At 39.0% G+C, this 20,674-nt stretch overlaps 1 protein-coding gene across 7 annotated transcripts in view; it reads right to left on the reverse strand.

The window, feature by feature from the left end:
• Positions 1 to 20,674, reverse strand: part of LOC134792827 (phosphatase and actin regulator 4) — a 91,805-nt gene that overhangs the window by 63,214 nt on the left and 7,917 nt on the right. For 4 of the 7 annotated variants that reach the window (XM_063764219.1, XM_063764221.1, XM_063764220.1 and 1 more), the window contains exon 2: positions 20,165 to 20,266. The exons of 1 other annotated variant lie outside the window; for it this stretch is intronic. In XM_063764219.1, coding sequence (XP_063620289.1) covers positions 20,165 to 20,266 — 102 coding nt within the window. Of the gene's footprint in view, positions 1 to 15,228; positions 15,373 to 17,953; positions 18,112 to 20,164; positions 20,267 to 20,674 lie in introns of those variants that run through there. 2 more of the 7 variants (XM_063764226.1, XM_063764224.1) reach the window with 2 other exon arrangements.

Below are 20,674 nucleotides of genomic sequence, written 5' to 3' on the forward strand. Positions count from 1 at the left end.
ATTTTACCTCATCGAAAAATAGAATGAAACAAACGGATTATAATAGCTAAAATAAGCCTGTTGACGTATGTCTTGGTCGGCCTCACCTTAAGAGCGCTATTACATTTCGGCGTTGAGCGAGTTTAGGTATTTTACGCGCTGCGGCAGGCCGTGCGAGCTCAGTACGCCGATCCCTTCTACCACACTCGCACTACAATGATGGATTAAACATTCTTGATCCTTCGCGAAGCATATTGAAATCAACCATAACAACACTAACTGTACTTAACTTTTAAAGTTCTAAAACTGTTATTTGGTAAGTACGAAAATACTAAATGCAGTGCAAATGTACATAGGGGCTGTTCATAAATTACGTCATCTATTTTTGACGATTTTTGACCCCCCCCCCCCCCCCCCACCCCTCAAATCATCCAAAAATCAAGCTTCGGATGAATCTGTTTCCTCCTATGTCATGTTACCATCATCCGATGTCCAGACCCCCCCCCCCACTCCTCCCATTTGAAACGACGTAATTTATGAATAGCCCCATACTTGTACTTATGAAGGTATATTACTCGAAAGAAATTATAGGTACCTACTCGCTTATTTACATGTTTCGTCATTGCATTTGGTACCTATAGGTTGTAAAGTTTGTATCAACGAGGGTTTAAAAACGAACTGGTACTGAGGATCTGATGATGATTAAGGTGGTCACGGATACCAATCAACCATGTAGTAACATGATTAGGCTCGTTTGATTCGTCTCAACAAGATCTTTGACACTGAAGATACACAGGGTCTGATGATGGAGCTGGAAGGTGGCCACGGGTACCAGTCTATCATGTAACTAAACAACTTCGTGTTTGGGCTCGTTTGATTCGTCTCAACAAGATCTTTGACACAAGACAGTACTCAGGGTCTGATGATGGAGCTGGAAGGTACCATTACCAATCAACCATGCAACTAAACCACATCGTGTTTAGGATCGTTTGATTCGTCTCAACAAGATCTTTGACACTAGGTGATACTCAGAGTCTGATGATGGAGCTGGATGGTGGTCACCGGTACCAATCAACCATGCAACTAAACCATTTCGTGTTTAGGCTCGTTTTATTCGTTTCAACAAGATCTTTGACACAAGATAGTACTCAGGGTCTGATGTTGGAGCCGGAAGGTGGTCACCGGTACCAATCAACCATGCAACTAAACCATTTCGTGTTTAGGCACGTTTTATTCATCTCAACAAGATCTTTGACACAAGGTAGTACTCAGGGTCTGATGATGGAGCGCGAAGGTGGCGACGGGTACCTGTCTATCATCATCAGCTCCATCATCAGACCCTGAGTAGTATCTTGTGTCAAACATCTTATTGCGACGAATCAAACGAGCCCAAACACGAAGTGGTTCAGTTACATGGTAGACTGGTACCCGTGGCCACAGTCCAGCTCCATCATCAGACCCTGAGTACTAACTTGTGTCAAAGATCTTATTGCGACGAATCGAACGAAGCCAAACACGAAGTGGTTTAGTTGCATGGTTGATTGGTACCGGTGACCACCTTCCGGATCCATCATCAGACCCTCAGTACTTGACATGTGCGCCGCGCCGCCGCGCCGCCGCCGCCGACGATTTTTCCACGCCGCCGCCGCCGATAAATTTGACCGGCGTATAATCGGCGTGGGAAATTTTGATACCTATCGTGTCTCATTCCATGTTGCGTAGTGAGTAAATAGTGTCAGAGATATAATTTATAGATCCTTATGCTTTTTCGCTTATTATTTGCCAGTGAATCAAATTAGCATCATTTTTGTCGTTGCGGTGTTAGCTGTGATAACGATTTAGCGTTAATTTAAACAAGATCTAGTTTCTGGATCTCAGGTTATTATTTGATATTTTATCGCATAGCTTTTTTGTAGAACGCATTTTGTTTTACATCAATAGTATCTTGATTGTCAATTTAATCAGTGAAATAAAGTCAAGAAAATGACATATACATGCTATTTTCTTCTTAGAATCTCCAGCAAGCTGTCACCACGATTATAATTGCGTATTTTATGATTTCTCGTATGATGCTGGTGACACGCATAAGGGTCATTATTTACAGATATGATTTGATTTATTTTAATACTTTATTTGATTTATTTATCACATAATATACAATTTCATTTAAAATTACACACGACCAATTCTTAGTAATTTTATGGTGATCATCAGCTTCTTTTACTTAACAATATATTATATTTCAATCAAAATTATAAAAGTCAGGATAAAGCTTCGTAATAAGCTATACCTAAACAATTATACCTACTTATAGGAACTTAGATCACCAAGTATCATCACTAAGCTAGCAGTAAAGAAAACAAAGTAGACCTTAATATTCCATAAAACGGGACACTTCAAAGACATTCTGTTGAGCGAATCAACCTGCCAGAGACGTTTACTTTCGAAAACGATGACATCTTTATTCTAACATACATTTCTGTTAAACTTCAGTTCAGACATGTAGTAGATGTAGATGTAGTTCATCATTATTTCGTAACAAATCCTAGGTCATCCAATCAAATCCATGGCATCGGGGTCTCCTGTCGAAGTTACCATCTTATGGATTGCCGGAGGGACTATGCAAATGGATCGCTAGCTTTTTGTCCGGCAGACGCATACGAGCCGTAGTAGACGGAAGCTGCTCCGATAGCATGGTCATTAACGCTGGCGTTCCGCAAGGTTCTGTGCTATCCCCTACGCTGTTTTTGCTGCACATCAATGACATGTTGTCTATCGATGACATTCATTGCTATGCAGACAGTACCGGGGATGCCTATTACACAGGCCGTGCCAATATCCCTCGTTCTGTGGTGCTGGAGAGTTGTGAAAAGCTTGTGTCAGACATTGAGAGCACTCTATCCAGAGTTTCGGTGTGGGGTCGGGACAATTTAGTGCGATTCAACCCCACCAAGACACAAGTTTGCGCGTTCACCGTTAAGAAAACCCCATTTACTGTGGTCCCACAGTTCCAAGGCACAGCCCTTACCATGTCAGGGAGTATTGGGATCCTCGGTGTTGACATCTCCAGTGACGTCCAATTCCGCAGCCACCTGGAAGGTAAGGCTGCACTGGCGTCCAAAAAACTCGGTGTGCTCAATAAAGCGAGGCGATACTTTACTCCGGGGCAAAGACTGCTGCTTTATAAATCGCAAGTCAGTATGGTGCCATATGGAGTACTGCTGTCACCTTTGGGCAGGAGCACCTGGATGCCAGCTTGGACCCTTTGACTCAGTCCAAAGGCGCGCTGTGCGAATCGTCGATGGTGCCAAACTCACAAGCGGTATTGAACCTTTAAGTCTAAGGAGAGACTTTGCCTCCTTGTGTGTGTTCTACCGCTTGTACAATGGGCTGTGCTCTGAGGAACTATTTGACATGATGCCAACGGCTGCTTTCTATCACCGCACCGCTCGCCGTCGGCAGGGTGTTCATCCTCACACCCTAGAACCTAAATGGTCGCGTACTGTGCGAATTAAGAGTAATTTCCTCCCGCGGACGCTCCGGCTGTGGAATGAGCTCCCTTCCGAGGTTTTCCCGAGGGTCTACAGTATGGGGTTCTTCAAAAAAGGAGTGTACAGGTTTTTAAAAGGTCGGCAACGAGCATGTAACACCTCTGGAGTTGCAGGCGTCCATAGGCTACGGTGACTGCTTACCATCAGGCGGGCCGTATTCTTGTTTGCCACCGATGTGGTATTAAAAAAAATATAGGTGAGGCGACAGCGGCTAGGAAAAGTCAATATAGATTTAAGACTTAACTTATAAAGATTTTTTTTGTGTTTTATTTGTATTCCGCTTACAAAGTAAGTAAAAATACTGCCTAAAATGTAGCGTTTTAATGTATCCTTTTTACTTTCATATTTAAACATGCCGTTGGTAACCGTTAGGTTGGTATTGGTAATAAATGGTTGCCAAGTGACATGATGGGATATAATTTTTGGCAATAATTTAGAAAACACACATAATATGTTTTGGATAGCCTAGAAAATACTCAGAAAGCTTTAATGTAGAGTTTCTACAGCCACGTTCTCATGCAGTATCCAAAATAATGCCACGCCGATTTCACGCCGATCACGCCGCCGCCGCCGATCAAAAAATCATCGGACGCCGCCGCCGATGATTTTGCCATCGGCGCACATCTCTACTCAGTACTACCTTGTGTCAAAGATCTTGTTGCGACAAATCAAATGAGCCCAAACACGAAGTGGTTCAGTTACATGGTAGACTGGTACCCGTGGCCACAGTCCAGCTCCATCATCAGACCCTGAGTACTAACTTGTGTCAAAGATCTTGTTGCGACGAATCGAACGAAGCCAAACACGAAGTGGTTTAGTTGCATGGTTGATTGGTACCGGTCACCACCTTCCGGATCCATCATCAGACCCTCAGTACTACCTTGTGTCAAAGATCTTGTTGCGACAAATCAAACGAGCCCAAACACGAAGTGGTTCAGTTACATGGTAGACTGGTACCCGTGGCCACCTTCCAGCTCCATCATCAGATCCTGAGTACTATCTTGTGTCCAAGGTCTTGTTGAGACGAATCAAACGAGCCTAAACACGAAGTGGTTTAGTTGCATGGTTGATTGATACCGGTGACCACCTTCCGGCTCCAACATCAGACCCTGAGTACTATCTTGTGTCAAAGATCTTATAGAAACGAATAAAACGAGCCTAAACACGAAGTGGTTTAGTGGCATGGTTGATTGGTACCGGTGACCACCTGCCGGCTCCATCATCAGACCCTGAGTACTATCTTGTGTCAAAGATCTTGTTGAGACGAATCAAACGAGCCTAAACACGAAGTGGTTTAGTTGCATGGTTGATTGGTACCGGTGACCACCTTCCGGCTCCATCATCAGACCCTGAGTATTATCTTGTGCCAAAGATCTTGTTGAGACGAATCAAACGAGCCCAAACACGAAGTGGTTTAGTTGCATGGTTGATTGGTACCGGTGACCACCTTCCGGCTCCATCATCAGACCCTGAGTACTATCTTAAGTCAAAGATCTTGTTGAGACGAATAAAACGAGCCTAAACACGAAGTGGTTTAGTTGCATTGTTGATTGGTACTGGTGACCACCTTCCGGCTCCATCATCAGACCCTGAGTACTATCTTGAGTCAAATAAATACATATAGAATGTCAGGTCGTTTCAAATATTTTTAATCCTGTCCGGTAGTTTATTAAACTGTACCATTATAAATTATAATACTATAAAAACGGTGCTAGGATCAAAGTCTCTCGTTGCGGTTTACACGCACACAGTATAGCGTTTTACACGGCGCCCGCCGCACACAATGATAAAAAACCTCGTCGTCGCCGTTGAAAATGTGCGGAGCCGACCGACACACGTCCTGCCTCTACAAGCTCTGCCGCGGCACTGAGCTGGCGCAGCGCGCGTCATCGGTAATATAGAGTAGTTTTCAAAAAATTGCCAAAAAATTATAGTAGAATTTCATAAACACTAATGTATACCAACAGTATAAGCAAACGTTGCAGATTGCTTGAGTATGAAAATGACTTCGATATTAAGTAGATTTTCGTAGGAATTGACACTTGTTTCGGAGAGAAAATCGAGTTCGTTTTACTTTGATTTTCTCTTTCTCAAAGGTATGTAGGAAAAATATAGTTTGATATGCCTAAAGTACAGGGTATTAGTAATACAAAATAGCCAGGTTTAGCAGAGTAAAATTCTCAACATTTCCAAATAAGAGCTCGCCATTCAGTGCTTCACGGGGTTTTTCGGAAACGACCATCAGAAAAAAAATCATTACTAATTTAATAAGTCCTTTTTCTAATATTTACAACGATATTTATAAAGATAAGAAGACGCTTTTACTGGAACAAGTACTCATTGTTTCTAATAATGAGCGCAAAGTCCTGAATTTCGTCGACTAGTATCATCAATTTTGCATTATTTCGACTTTTCTTGTAAGAGCGCTCTTAACCTGGCAGTTTTTGCAGTCCGACCAAATTTAAAAAAAAAACACAAAAAATTTATATCGAAAAATCGTATGAAACTTGTATGGTACGATAGCTGCCTTTGAGGACAGTAAAAAAAAAAGTGGTTGGCCAAATCCTGTGTTGGCAGGTTCCTGTGTCCGACCAATTTTGTGGTACCACGTGAGAGCTACAATTTACCTCATCGAAAAATAGAATGAAACAAACGGATTATAATAGCTAAAATAAGCCTGTTGACGTATGTCTTGGTCGGCCTCACCTTAACCTGGCAGTTTTTGCAGTCCGACCAAATTTATAAAAAAATCATCAACATTTTTTTATAGAAAAATCGTATGAAACTTGATGGTACGATAGCTGCCTTTGAGGACAGTAAAAAAAAAGTGGTCGGCCAAATCCTGTGTTGGCAGGTTCCTGTGTCCGTCCAATTTTGTGGTACCACGTGAGAGCTACAATTTACCTCATCGAAAAATAGAATGAAACAAACGGATTATAATAGCTAAAATAAGCCTGTTGACGTATGTCTTGGTCGGCCTCACCTGAACCTGGCAGTTTTTGCAGTCCGACCAAATTTATAAAAAAATCATCAAAAAATTTTTTATCGAAAAATCGTATGAAACTTGTATGGTACGATAGCTGCCTTTGAGGACAGTAAAAAAAAAGTGGTCGGCCAAATCCTGTGTTGGCAGGTTCCTGTGTCCGACCAATTTTGTGGTACCACGTGAGAGCTACAATTTACCTCATCGAAAAATAGAATGTAACAAATGGATTATAATACCTAAAATAAACCTGTTGACGTATGGCTTGGTCGGCCTCACCGTAGCCTGGCAGTTTTTGCAGTCCGACCAAATTTGTGGTACCACGTGACAGCTACAATTTACCTCATCGAAAATAGGATGAAAAAAAACGGATTATAATAGCTAAAATAAACCTGTTGACGTATGGCTTGTTACGGACGGCTTTCATAAATTCAATGTGGCAGTGTGCGGCAGAATCCACTTGCATCAAATTTGATGCAACACATTGTGGCTGGACATTAAGAGATGAAATGTATAAGATCAAATGGTTTGAAGGACACATAACGCCTTTGCGAGTCCAAGAAATAACAATAGATAAGTCGGAGTCTGGGAAAAATTCGTCAGACTTCGACTCCGAAGATGATTATGATTAACAGTAATTATTAACAATAAAAGGGTTATTTCCACTAGTTACCACCAAGTTCTTATCAGTGGTAACTACTGGGAATTATTTTCCCACCTTTTACCACTGGTAACTACTGGGAAAAAAAATTCCTAGTAGTTACCACCAACTCGGTTTGGTGGTACCTACTGGGAATTTTTATTCCCAGTAGTTACCACTGGTAAAAGGTGGGAATTTCTTTTCTACAAACCGAGCTTCGAAGGAGAAATGCTACAGTTGATGGAAAAAAGGCTGATTTGATGCAAAGATAATCACTTAATATATGTGAGGTTATCTTGTGTATTTTACCGTTTATTAAAATTTTGGAAGGCTCACGTGCAGTTTTTCCTCTTATATTACAAGTGTTCGATTGAAAACTAAGCTTTGGTGTATACCTGGATCACCTGCATGTACAAGAAGGCGTTTCATATACGCCCGCCCATCAGATAGGTACACAAAGTCATGATGCGTATGGAATACAGCATGTGTGGCCAAGCCATTATGCCCTAAATTATGTACTACTTCGTTAAAACTTAGCTTACCGGTGTATTTACTCTTTCCAAAATATTTATCTTCCTTAAAATGCAGCCTACACAAACGGTCTTTGTCATTTGCCTTAGTTTTTGGTACTCAAAGCTTTTTCTCACCGATTTATGCATATCGGGTCCTTGGGAAAAAAGGGAGATCCTATAGGTATATTTCCACAATTTGTCGCACACTATTGCAGTATTGTGGAGAAAAAAAAAACATACAACCGAATTGATAACCTCCTCCTTTGGGATTTGGAAGTCGGTTAAAAAAGGAGAATGTTTACAATTTATTGGAAACAATGTATGTGATTTGACAGTGACGGCAACTCCACTATGGAGGCGCCACCTGGCGTGATGAAATGTCAGTTATGCCTCCTCATTCTATCTGTAGTGGAAAAGTAGGATATACGATTCAAAACTTGTCAAAAATCGATGAAAACCTTTTTATTTTTGACATCTGTGAGACATCATCTCAACGTAAGTGTTACTCTGAAACCACGTCAGTAGTTAGAAAACGTTATTTAGATATTAGATAGATTTATGAATAAAATTTGAACTGAATGTTTTCTTTTTTTTTTAAACCCTCTAAGACCTCCATGGACTCATTTACTTATGACTTTTTTCAGTTAGCATTATTAAGTTAAGTTCAAGCTGCGAAGAAACCATATTTTCAATATAGAAATTATTATTCTTTACAAATGTGGTCGGACTGCAAAAACTGCCTGGCTAAGGTGAGGCCTAGGGCTTCCATTCCGTAATTACGTAATTCCGTAATAACGTAATTCCGAATAACTATTGAACTTTAAATAATTACGTAATTAAAACGAACAATCCCGTAATTACGGAATTATTAACAATAAAATAATATAATCAGATATGTGCGATATTTTAGCCTAGACTTGCATAAAACAACATTTTAAATTAGCGCATTATTATTTGGTGATATTACTACTGGTGGTGAGAGAGAAGTCTACTTGACAGCTGCATACAATTATTTATTATCTGTACCTGCAACCCGCAAGTATTGAAGCCGAGAGGCTCTTTTCTTCTGCCAGTTAACCCTAAAGACTTTAATACATGGTATAATAATATACTCCGCCTGGTACTCCATTCCCGTCTTTTCTAGGTCACCTAACTGACACGGGCCTACGTCATCATGCGACAGCGCTATATGATAATATGCGATAGCGCTATATATAGCGGCCATGTTGTTGTGACGTAGGCCCGTGTCACTCTGGGAATGGAAGACCATGTTTTATTAGACTATGCTTTAATAAACATTTTGTCGTAGAGGAGTTCCATTCTGGTCTTCATGAGTAGTTCCATTTCACCGAATAGCACTATTTAAACGTAAATAAAAAATCCGCTAGAGTGTGCTAATAAGCTGAGGAGTTCCTTCAATTCCTAATAGAATCCATAATCAGAAATCAAGCTTGACAAAAATATGACTTGAATACCTAACTTGTGTTTCAGTTCTAATCATCATCAGCAACTCCACTTCATCAAATGTCACTTTTTTTAATGTAGGTACATGCTTGATTTGTTGATGAAAATATATAAATCACTACCTTAAGTGTGCTTTTAAGATTTGAGGAATTCCCTCGATGCCTCCTAGATCCCATCATCAGAACCCCGGGCTTGACAAAAATGTAGCTTAAAAACCGAACTTGCTTAACAAACATAACTAAGAAGATAAATAGCCGAACTTGAACTATGCGTCATTGAAGAGTTCCGTTCTGATCATAATCCGCAGATCCACTTCATCTAATGTCGCTTTTTTAAAATGTAAATGATTGATTTGTTGATGAAAATACATTTATGTAACTGTACTATAAGTATGTATGCCTTTAAGATTTGAGGAGCTCCCTCGATTCCATATGGATTCCATGGATTTGACATATAGTTCGTTTTTTTTAGCATTAGAAATAAGGTAAACAATCTTGATGTGTCTTTTAATTGAAAAACACATTTTAAAATTAAGTTACGGCAAATATGTAACAATTATGAATCTAATACGATCATTTATATTCTTCTGCTTTCATAAGTAATCGTTTTTGATTTTTAAAAAGCGTTTTTCAATTAAAAGACATGTCAAAATCGCTTACCTTCTTTCAAGTTCTTGCTAATGCTAAAAAAAACGAACTATAAATGCGACCAATCTGTGTGTACTACAAACATCACATTAAATATTAGTACAACCGAATTGAGGTCCTCATTCTATTGAGATCTTAAAGTCGGTTAATAAAAAAGTATCATTCATTCAATGTATCATTCTTTTCTTATTAAGGATCACCAATTATTTGAAACTTTTGTTTTATTTTAAAACATTCAGTCAGTTACGGAATTACGTAATTACGTAATTAAAATGTTGAATTTCGTAACTAATTACGTAATTGACATATCCGTAATTTTGGAAGCCCTAGTGAGGCCGACCAAGACATACGTCAACAGGCTTATTTTAGCTATTATAATCCGTTTGTTTAATTCTATTTTTCGATGAGGTAAATTGTAGCTCTCACGTGGTACCACAAAATTGGTCGGACACAGGAACCTGCCAACACAGGATTTGGCCGACCACTTTTTTTTTACTGTCCTCAAAGGCAGCTATTGTACCATACAAGTTTCATACGATTTTGCGATAAAAAAATTTTGATGATTTTTGTATAAATTTGGTCGGACTGCAAAAACTGCCAGGTTAAGGTGAGGCCGACCAAGACATACGTCAACGGGCTTATTTTAGCTATTATAATCCGTTTGTTTCATTCTATTTTTCGATGAGGTAAAATTGTAGCTCTCACGTGGTACCACAAAATTGGTCGGACACAGGAACCTGCCAACACAGGATTTGGCCGACCACTTTTTTTTTACTGTCCTCAAAGGCAGCCATCGTACCATACCAGTTTCATACGATTTTTCGATAAAAAAAATTTGATGATTTTTTTATAAATTTGGTCGGACTGCAAAAACTGCCAGGTTAAGGTGAGGCCGACCAAGACATACGTCAACAGGCTTATTTTAGCTATTATAATCCGTTTGTTTCATTCTATTTTTCGATGAGGTAAATTGTAGCTCTCACGTGACCCAATAAATCTGGTCGGACTGCAAAAACTGCCAGGCTAAGGTGAGGCCGACCAATTTTTTTTTACTGTCCTCAAGGTCAGGTATCCTACCATACAAGTTTCATTCTATTTTTCGATGAGGTTTTTTTTGATGAATTTTTGTCCAACGTTTTTGCCATTTGTACAAAATCTGCCAGGTTAAGCCTAGGCCGACCAAGTGCGTTGGAAGCTACTAAATGTCAGGTACCTCTACAGGGTAGGTATATTCTATTTTTTGATGAGGTTTGTTTCATGCAGCCGGCCACCGGACTATTTCTTAATAGCTGATAAAACTTTTTTAAGTTTTCGTAAAAAGTTAAGTGGACAATTAGCATCAACATAAAATAAACCCTAATCTAAAGGCACTTAAATTAAATTTCGCTAGATAACTATATTGCGATTAGACTTATTGTCATAATTTAAGTAAAATGGAATCAGAATTTGAATTTCGACCGGAGGTAAATTTGAAAACATAATGTCATCTCACCATGTATCGCTTCTGGAAGAAATTATATAGAGCTGAGAATACCTATCGCATATTGGATTTTCTTCGATCATACAATCAGACGTGGCACGCACACGCATTAAAAGACGTATTATTACTGGGAGTGTCGATGGACGAATGAGTAGAGGCACGCCCAGAAGATGGACAGATGTGGTCCAAGACGTTACCAGGACTTCACTCCAGGCAACTATACAAATGGCTGAAGATCGAACGGCCTGGAGAGCAGTGACAGAAAGAATAGCCCAATAAAGTCACGTCCCTCAGTCATGAGGTCACGACCAAGAAGAAGGAGAAGTAGATTTGAATTTATAATACAAAAGTAAAAAACTTCAAGATTAGAAAATTGCGTTAATATTACCATTTTTAATGCTATGGTGTGAGCCTATCATCATCACTATCGGAGTCATGTGTATCAATTATAAATTGGTCACTGTAGTTATCAATTCTATTTTCGTATTTACGGAAATTTTCTTCACATTTAACTGCGTGCTGACAAACTTTTCGCCAGTCTTCCGGACCGATCATATTAACCTTTTCTTGGAGAAGATTCCTGATGCTTGTCATGTTCATATCAACATTACGCTGGGCTATATATTGTTTTATTTGAGCCCATATATTTTCGATAGGGTTAAAATCTGGGTGATACGGAGGTAACCGCAGAACAGAATGACCATGTTCAGCCATTATTTTATCTTTGAATATTGAATATGTTCTGGTTTGTGTTTTGAGATAATTTCGTAAATATCGGGTTTGTTTAGTCGGGTGTTTACTGGAATGTTGCGAGTTTTCAACCAATCTATCATATATTTAATTACACAAACGGGTCTACCGCGATATAATTTCATTGTTTTTACCATTACAATTTATCATATCTTGTTTCCGGGTATTAGAATTTGGCATCTTTTCGCATCTAGCTAGGGTTGCCAGATGGTCGGGATTTGGCGGGATTCTCCCGATTTTTAGCATGTGTTCCCGATTCCCGACAAAGTGAAAATTGTCCCGAAAAATAGCTTCACGTTGTAAGACAATAATTTCAAGTTTCGAACTATCGTCGAGCCAGCGAGCGATCCGCATCGAGCGATGAGCGAGAGACTGTTCAAGATTTAAAAGAATATATACTTTTTTTTATATAAAAACGTCTATGGGCAGAGCAGCTGACGTCGTGCCAATAGTGTAAAATATCGTTGTTTTTAATACAATTACTTTTTCCCGACTTAAGTCCCAAAATCCCGAAAAATTTATATTTTTTCCCGATAATAGCGCCTTTCGATCTGGCAACCCTACATCTAGCACGGAGTTTTGCGGCAAATTCGGAATGAGCTGATTTTTAAGCCATTTCTCGTAGTTTTCGCTGTTCATCTCCTTATGATAATCTCCCGTTGTGTCCGTAGATTTGTACATAAGCAACGCACCAGGTATAAAACCATTTTCACTGCCGGCATGAGCTATAATAAGACGTTGCCCTTTGGAAATTGGTTTTTTAATCCCTGCGTTGCTAGAGTCTGACCAGCCTTTGCCATTAACGTGCGAGGTGTGTATGTACGATTCATCCATATACACTATTTCTTTTCTTCTTCTCTACATTTTTTTATTTTAGATAAAAATTGTGTCCTTTTAAGTCGCACATCATGTTTTTCCATTAAAGTTTTTCGGTTATCATTGGTTTTGCAATACCGAAATCCCAATTTTCGTAAAATTTTTCGTAGCGTGAACGTAGAACCCTTGAAATTTATCACTTCTATTAATTTCAATCGCAAATTTTTCAAATTACGGAGTTCTTTGAATCTATAATGAAAGTCATATACCATTCTCCTGATTACGTCGTAATCAAAACTATCTAAATTTAATAAATAATCTTTTTTCGGTCTCTTTCTCTGTGGCGTTTCAAAAGGCATAGATGGAGATTTTTGGTTGGCTTCGTTTAAAATTCTTTTTAAAGTACTTTTTGAAATGCCTGTTGCTTCTATCACCCGGTCTTGAAGTTTATTAAAATATTTACAATTATCGCTCTTCTTAAAAGTTGCCGCTTCCTTCGCAAAGTATTTATATACATTATATACAATTTCCCGCGATTGACTATTTACAGATATACCCTTTTTGAAACGTGTCTCCATTAAAATCATTTTTTTTAAATATCTAATGAAATAATAACGAATATATTATGGTGGTATTAACTGCTCTATATAGTTCAAGAGGAGAAAAACGACTGCACTCTTTGGGTGTTGGACTGCCACTAATTCGTCAACCAAAGTAATTGAAACTGTCATTTTCTATTACACGATTACGTCCGATTATAGCCGAGACCCGAAGGTTCTTCTAAGATCTCACGGACTGTACCAATGTCGTGAGGACAGCAAAACCAACTCATTAAACTGTCTCAGTTTTCTACATAAGAAACCTTAGGCCCTGAGACATCGCTCACGTGGTGGCGCCACCTACAAAAGGTTTGTGACCGCGATGCAATTTTGTATAGGAATTGACAGTCTGTTACTTACTCGTCTGTGGTACACCGCACCCCGCTCGGGCAGGTGTACATTATTAAATGCAGCCCCACTGTACAAGAATCCCGCGCTATTTGACTGCACGAATGCAATCCCCTCAGGTAAATCACACTGCAGCAAGAAACCGCGTACGTGACGTATGTACCTGTGTATGTACCTACTCGAAATATTTTCATAGTTAGTAGCAAGTCTACAAATTCTCAGATAACAATGTGGACGACGGTACTAGGCGATTCATGGCAATTGGTGACTTTTGCAAGCTGGAGTTTAAACAAAGATTATATACGATGCTCATATTTCAGTACGATGCAATTCATGTCCAAAAAATGCTTTCATCGTTTTTAGGGTTCCGTACCCAAAGGGTAAAAACGGGACCCTATTACTAAGACTCCGCTGTGTGTCTGTCTGTCTGTCCGTCTGTCTGTCTGTCACCAGGCTAAGCTGTATCTAATGAACCGTGATAGCTAGGCAGTTGTTTAAGGGTTGCTATGGCCACGCACTCGTAATAAGTACCTACCTACTTTTTGTGTAATGAATGTAGCGTTCCTGATGGGCCTCGTATGATTACTAATTAACATAGATTCAATGTCTATAATAATAAATAATAAAGTATCGAAACATTGTAAACCTACAACTTTTACAGCAATTACGTACTATTACTTTAATTAAATAGTTTATTAAAATCTAACCGCGTTATATTTTAAAGCCGACCACTGACCAACAGGCCGCCGGACGATATCGGCCTGTCAGTTAGAACAAAAATTTGACAGCTCCGAACAACTGACAGGCCGATATCGTCCGGCGGACTGGTAATCAGTGGGCCCCTTAAGTAACATGAACGCAAAACGGGACTGCTCGAGATGCTCTAGACCCATTGTGATAGAGACGCTATAGATAGATAGTCGACATAGCTATTAAAATACTGATAGCACATAAAGCAAGTTTGTTTTAATGACAAAGGTACTAAAGAACAGACAGCAAATACTTCATGAATGATTATTGTTAAAAAATAATTTAATTTTGTAATTTTACAGAAGCCTACTTAAGTTGTTCTAAGAAATGTGAATTGCTTTCATTATAATAAAAAAAAATATTGATTTGAAATAAAAACTAAAGACCATTTGCGATCTTCGGTAAGTACATACCTACTTAGTTACTTTCGTTTTTAATACGCATAAAAATCTGAGCAGTGACTGTGACGTGTCGAAACTATGACACCGTGAAGATGTTCTAAAAAGGCATAAATAACTACAGCAAATCTACCGCTTTCTACCTTTGCAAACTATTTTTTTCTATGTCAAAATAAACAAGAATTTATAGGTCAAATTGAGTGAACAAATGCAACTATGTTTACGATGTTTACTAAGATTGGAATGGAGGTTGGAATAAGCTGATAAAATGCTATCGCTACAATAGCGCGTTAATTCAGGATTCCACTTACAGGGTATTTGGTTTGTATCTAAAATTCCGGAGTCGCTTCTAGTATCGTCATCAATGGGTCGGTGCCTCGTTTTAGAGCTGACGACTAGGTCATCCATATCACACACGGCACTGTTGACACAACACGACGACAGCACTCAGCTAAGTACACGTTTGAGACACAACATTAGACTATTGCAATGTCCGAATACAATGAAACGTAAATTATAACTAAGGTATTACAACCAGAACAGTCTCAATAGATAAGATAGCGAGTGATAAAACTTCAGCACTGCTTATCAATTTGTTTTCTGTAGAATGCCTGCGTTCCGTTAGTTTGTTTAGCAATCACCTAAAAAATACAAGGGCAAATCAACAATCGTTAGACGAAAGTTTAATTCGTCAATCTCGGCCAATTAGGTTCCTCGAAGGAATTTTGACCTCATTCACAGTTGCGTCTCAAATAAAAACAATGTTACACTTACAATACTGTTCAACGTGTAGTATTTAAACAAATTAAACTATATTATACTAATGTGTAGTTCGTGACTTGTTCGTATAACGACTTTGGGTGTGTAACCCCAAAATATTAGTCATGTCCATGTCCGTCTGATGTGCACAACATTCCAAAGTTTTTTTTGTCAACTAATTGCTGAGTTATCAGCAGGGTGGTTTCTAGGCATAATGGCTTCTGTGAAGACTGTGAAAAGTGGACATTATAAATTAAACCCAACTTCATAGAGCGCTATTTTTTATTGTAGGTCATTTCGGTTGGGAATTGCTACCTGTAAAGGGGCACATCCGGACATACGAAAGCATTTTTGCCAAAGCTGAAACGGAGACCTTCGCTAACGCTCGGTCAATTAATATATCAAGTTAATAAACATCCGATATCTAGTAATGTGGTTTAGTCTGACATGCTATTTTTGACGTAGCAATCTTGATCGCTGCAATAGACTTCGCTTGAGATGGCTATCAATTTTGGTAGATAATTTATTATTTTAAGTAAGTAAACGTATACATATATGTAATATAAAATTCAGTCAGCTATATCAAATTACGTTACTACTTTTCATGGTTTTAGACAAATTCGATGCAACGGGACGCATTATCCAAAATATCCAAGAGAAGACAACCTGTACCTAATGTCTATAATAGACCTATGTGCCTACTATAGTGTAAATAACATTATTTGCGGTATTTGACGTCTGTCACTCACAACAGCAATACTACGTAAAATGTTTTGCACATCGAAATCACAAAGGAAAACAACTGCACTGCGAACGTTTACGTTCTACGTCTTTTTTTTTTTAATTTTAGGGTTGGTCGGACACCACCGTTATGAATCGGTAGTCGTCTAAGTAAATCGATATGAATTTTTCATTTTTCTTTTAATAAAAATAAGGAAAAGGTGGATAATTAACTGTAAATATGGATATATTTATCGTCACTTAACAGACAACAAATTTGACACAGAAATAACATAAATAAACTTTAAAATAGATCCCCAGTTAGTTTCAATTTTGACAATGGGTGCGACCTACTCGGTCGGTGTATTAAATACACCGACCGACCGGTAGCTTGCGGGAAAACCATATAATTCTAGCTTTATTTAAATCTCAAATAAAAATTCATTATACGTCACAATTCGATACCTCAGTCTACGTGCCATCCAATCGTAATCGGTTGCTGTGACAATCGATTTGCGTTAGTTACATCTCTATATACGTCAGTCATAATGTGTCAAATACCGCAAATAATGTTATTTACACTATAATGAAACACGTTTTATTATGCACCAGATGTGGGATTGGGATCTGACTACTTATAGGCAACGATCGGAGAGTCACTGGCTAACCTTTAGATTAGGCCATAGGAAATTTTAGCTTATGCACTTATAACAAATAAGGTAAACAACAGTATCTCCAAATTAGTACACGACACCTACACATAATTTAGCAGCTTCGATTAAAGTGGCGATTATAACCGTTATTGATTTCGTTAGTAAAAAATATTCAGTAGGTAAGGGCTAATGAAATGCTCGAACGACCGTGCACCGCGTTAACTTGGTTGGATGAGCCGCCTACTACTGTGAGATTAAGCGTGCAGCCTTTATTTATAAATAGGCACTATATTGCCCTAGAAAATAATCCAACCATACTCTCCAAGCTTAAAGCTTGCCTAGCGTGTAACATACGCGACCAACCCTAAATTCAAGGTTTACGCTTACGGCCAAGCCTGTGATGCATAAACAAATTGTGAGCTATGAGAACTGAACAACAAACAGTTTTGGGAACCAACCACCTATTTGTATATTCATTAAGTTATGCCGTAGTAGAGAAGATTCAAACGTAACACGCTGGCTGTAAACACAGATACGCTATAATATTGATTTGCAAAGCTCTCGGGGGCTCCGTCCGCGACCAACTGACGCCACTATAGTAATTGAATTATCCGATTAAGGAGTAAAGATTTTCTTAGTCTCCTAAATAAGATAGGTATTAGTATTATTATTACTTGACAGACTATAAATCATAAATGGTTTTAGGTATATACATGTTTCGTCGAAAACATAATCACAAAATTTAAGGAGCGACCATAATACCATAACGATAAAACAAGAGACGCGAGATGAAATGTAGTGAAATGATTCGTTCATGCGTGAACCTAATCTAGTGATTACATAGACCTAGTGATCTAAAACCACAACGACAACAACACGTATGAGATAGGGAGGATACGCTCACCTCTAGCGTAAATGGGGAAATCGCCGTCGGAGCGGCTGTGAGTGAGCATGGGTCCGTAGCACCGCCAAGGCGGTCGGTCGCGCGGCGCTCGCGGGCCCTCCACGGCGCCGCTCACCTACACCACGCCATCAGCATCAGCGGCACGGAGCCTACATCCACGAGCACCCGCGACGTGGCGTCTAGCTCTCGCGGCTAGCGGCGACTCGCCGAACGCGGCGCCACAGAGGCGAGGACGACGGAGGCTGCGCGGCGCATCTCGCGCACCCCTCTCGCTTAAACACAGCGCCACTCCGCGCGTATTATCCTCCGACCACCTATACCGACAACTCTATCTCTATCTACATTACTTAATCTCGTATACCTTCTAAACTGCGCCAATTCACGCAGCGGCTAATACAACTCAGTTTTATCTATTTATTGTTGTGTTCGAGCTGCATAATTATATCCTAATTTATTTTATTTTATGTATGAGCTAAAATATTCGTTTCTTTATAATTTAGTCGATGTTTTTTAAGAAGTTAGTAATATGGCTTTACGAGTATAAAAAAAAACAGGCTATTCGCCGCATTCATGAACTGTATGCTAATGGAATAAAGTTCAAGGGGACAAATGGGAAACCCTACCCTGCGTAGGTACTTAGGTATTCGCCCGAAAAATGACTGCTATTATATTGCATACAAGTGTACCTATTTACGTATATTTCTTTATTTCTTGAGTCACAAGAACCCGCCGCCAAAGAGACGCTCCCATCGCAATTGAAATAACGCTCTCATTTTAAAACGTAATGCTGAAATTACCTGAAATTTGGCACGAACATTTTAGCAACATATATCTATGTCTGGTGTTAGTTTTAGTTGCTAAAAATTGTAATATGTAAGTAACTTGCATACAAAGAAAATATAGCGAGTAAAAGTTTTGTATAGGTAGGTACCTATGTATGCTCTCGCTATTATTTCTTTGTATTACAAATTCTAGCAAAGAAAACGAATACCAGATAGCTGTTAGGTATACATATATTAGGTTACTTGAAGGTTCTTGCTAAATTTCATATATTTATACTATACCCTTAGATTTCCTACATTATACTAATTTATACTCAATGTTTTATACTACATTGACTTATATATTACTTCGTAACAACGGGCCTTATGAACACTACGAAGTGGGCCAGTTTGTTGGTGCGCAAATGGCGTTTGTGAACATTTTCGTTGGTACTTCGTAAAGACGGGCCTTATCAACACTACGAAGTGGGCCAGTTTGTTGGTGCGCAAATGGCGTTTGTGAACATTTTCGTTGGTACTTCGTAAAGACGGGCCTTATGAACACTACGAAGTGGGCCAGTTTGTTGGTGCGCAAATGGAGTTTGTGAACATTTTCGTTGGTACTTCGTAAGGACGGGCCTTATGAACACTACGAAGTGGGCCAGTTTGTTGGTGCGTAAATAGAGTTTGTGAACATTTTCGTTGGTACTTCGTAAAGACGGGCGTTATAAACACTACGAAGTGGACCAGTTTGTTGGTGCGCAAATGTCGTTTGTGAACATTTTCGTTGGTACTTCGTAAGGACGGGCCTTATGAACACTACGAAGTGGGCCAGTTTGTTGGTGCGCAAATGGCGTTTGTGAACATTTTCGTTGGTACTTCGTAAGGACGGGCCTTATGAACACTACGAAGTGGGCCAGTTTGTTGGTGCGTAAATAGAGTTTGTGAACATTTTCGTTGGTACTTCGTAAAGACGGGCGTTATAAACACTACGAAGTGGGCCAGTTTGTTGGTGCGCAAATGTCGTTTGTGAACATTTTCGTTGGTACTTCGTAAGGACGGGCCTTATGAACACTACGAAGTGGGCCAGTTTGTTGGTGCGCAAATGGCGTTTGTGAACATTTTCGTTGGTACTTCGTAAGGACGGGCCTTATGAACACTACGAAGTGGGCCAGTTTGTTGGTGCGCAAATGGCGTTTGTGAACATTTTCGTTGGTGCGCGTGTTATCTCGGTATTATATGAAAGCTCCTACCCTTACTTTTGAAATATTTGATATAAAAATAAATGGTACTATTAACTAAAACGTAATATTTCATGAATGGCTGCAACCACAGTGTGGCTCCACACCCAAGTATCATTTAGTTAAAGGTGTTTCATTTCAAGCACTAATTACAAATATTTCTGGCCAATCTGTATGTTTAAAAAATAAATAAATTTTTGTATACTCACTTAAATCACCATTAGCAGTCGCTGAATCAAAGGGTATGGACAAATGCCGTCCGCCTTTGCCAACTGGGGGAATACCCAGGTTTGTTTTGTCACCGCTGTCACCTAAGCCAAAATTGAAATTGTATTCTTAGATTAGTGGTTCATTGACAACAGCTTTTTATAAGATGAATACAAAAATACATCCAAATAACCACACAAAGGTTTTAACCCTGGTTGTCCCACTAAAATACGTAGTAAAAAGGTCGAAAAATAATGGCAAAACCCAAAAAAAAAATCAGTAAATAATTACAATTTCGTGAATATAATAACAGCTAAATAACAATATCAACTTTATATAGGTATTTGTATGTCTAATATTTAGATTCCAGATAAATTTCTAACACCCAGGCTTTATCGAGGCTCCATGAAGCAAAGTTTTATTATGGAATAGTTCACTCTTATTTTGCGACAAAAAAAATATACCTGTTATGTTTATTTTAAAAACAAAGCTTTGTATTAACTAAGCAGGAA

Source organism: Cydia splendana, chromosome 8, assembly GCF_910591565.1.
Source record: "Cydia splendana chromosome 8, ilCydSple1.2, whole genome shotgun sequence".
Lineage (NCBI taxonomy): Eukaryota > Metazoa > Arthropoda > Insecta > Lepidoptera > Tortricidae > Cydia > Cydia splendana.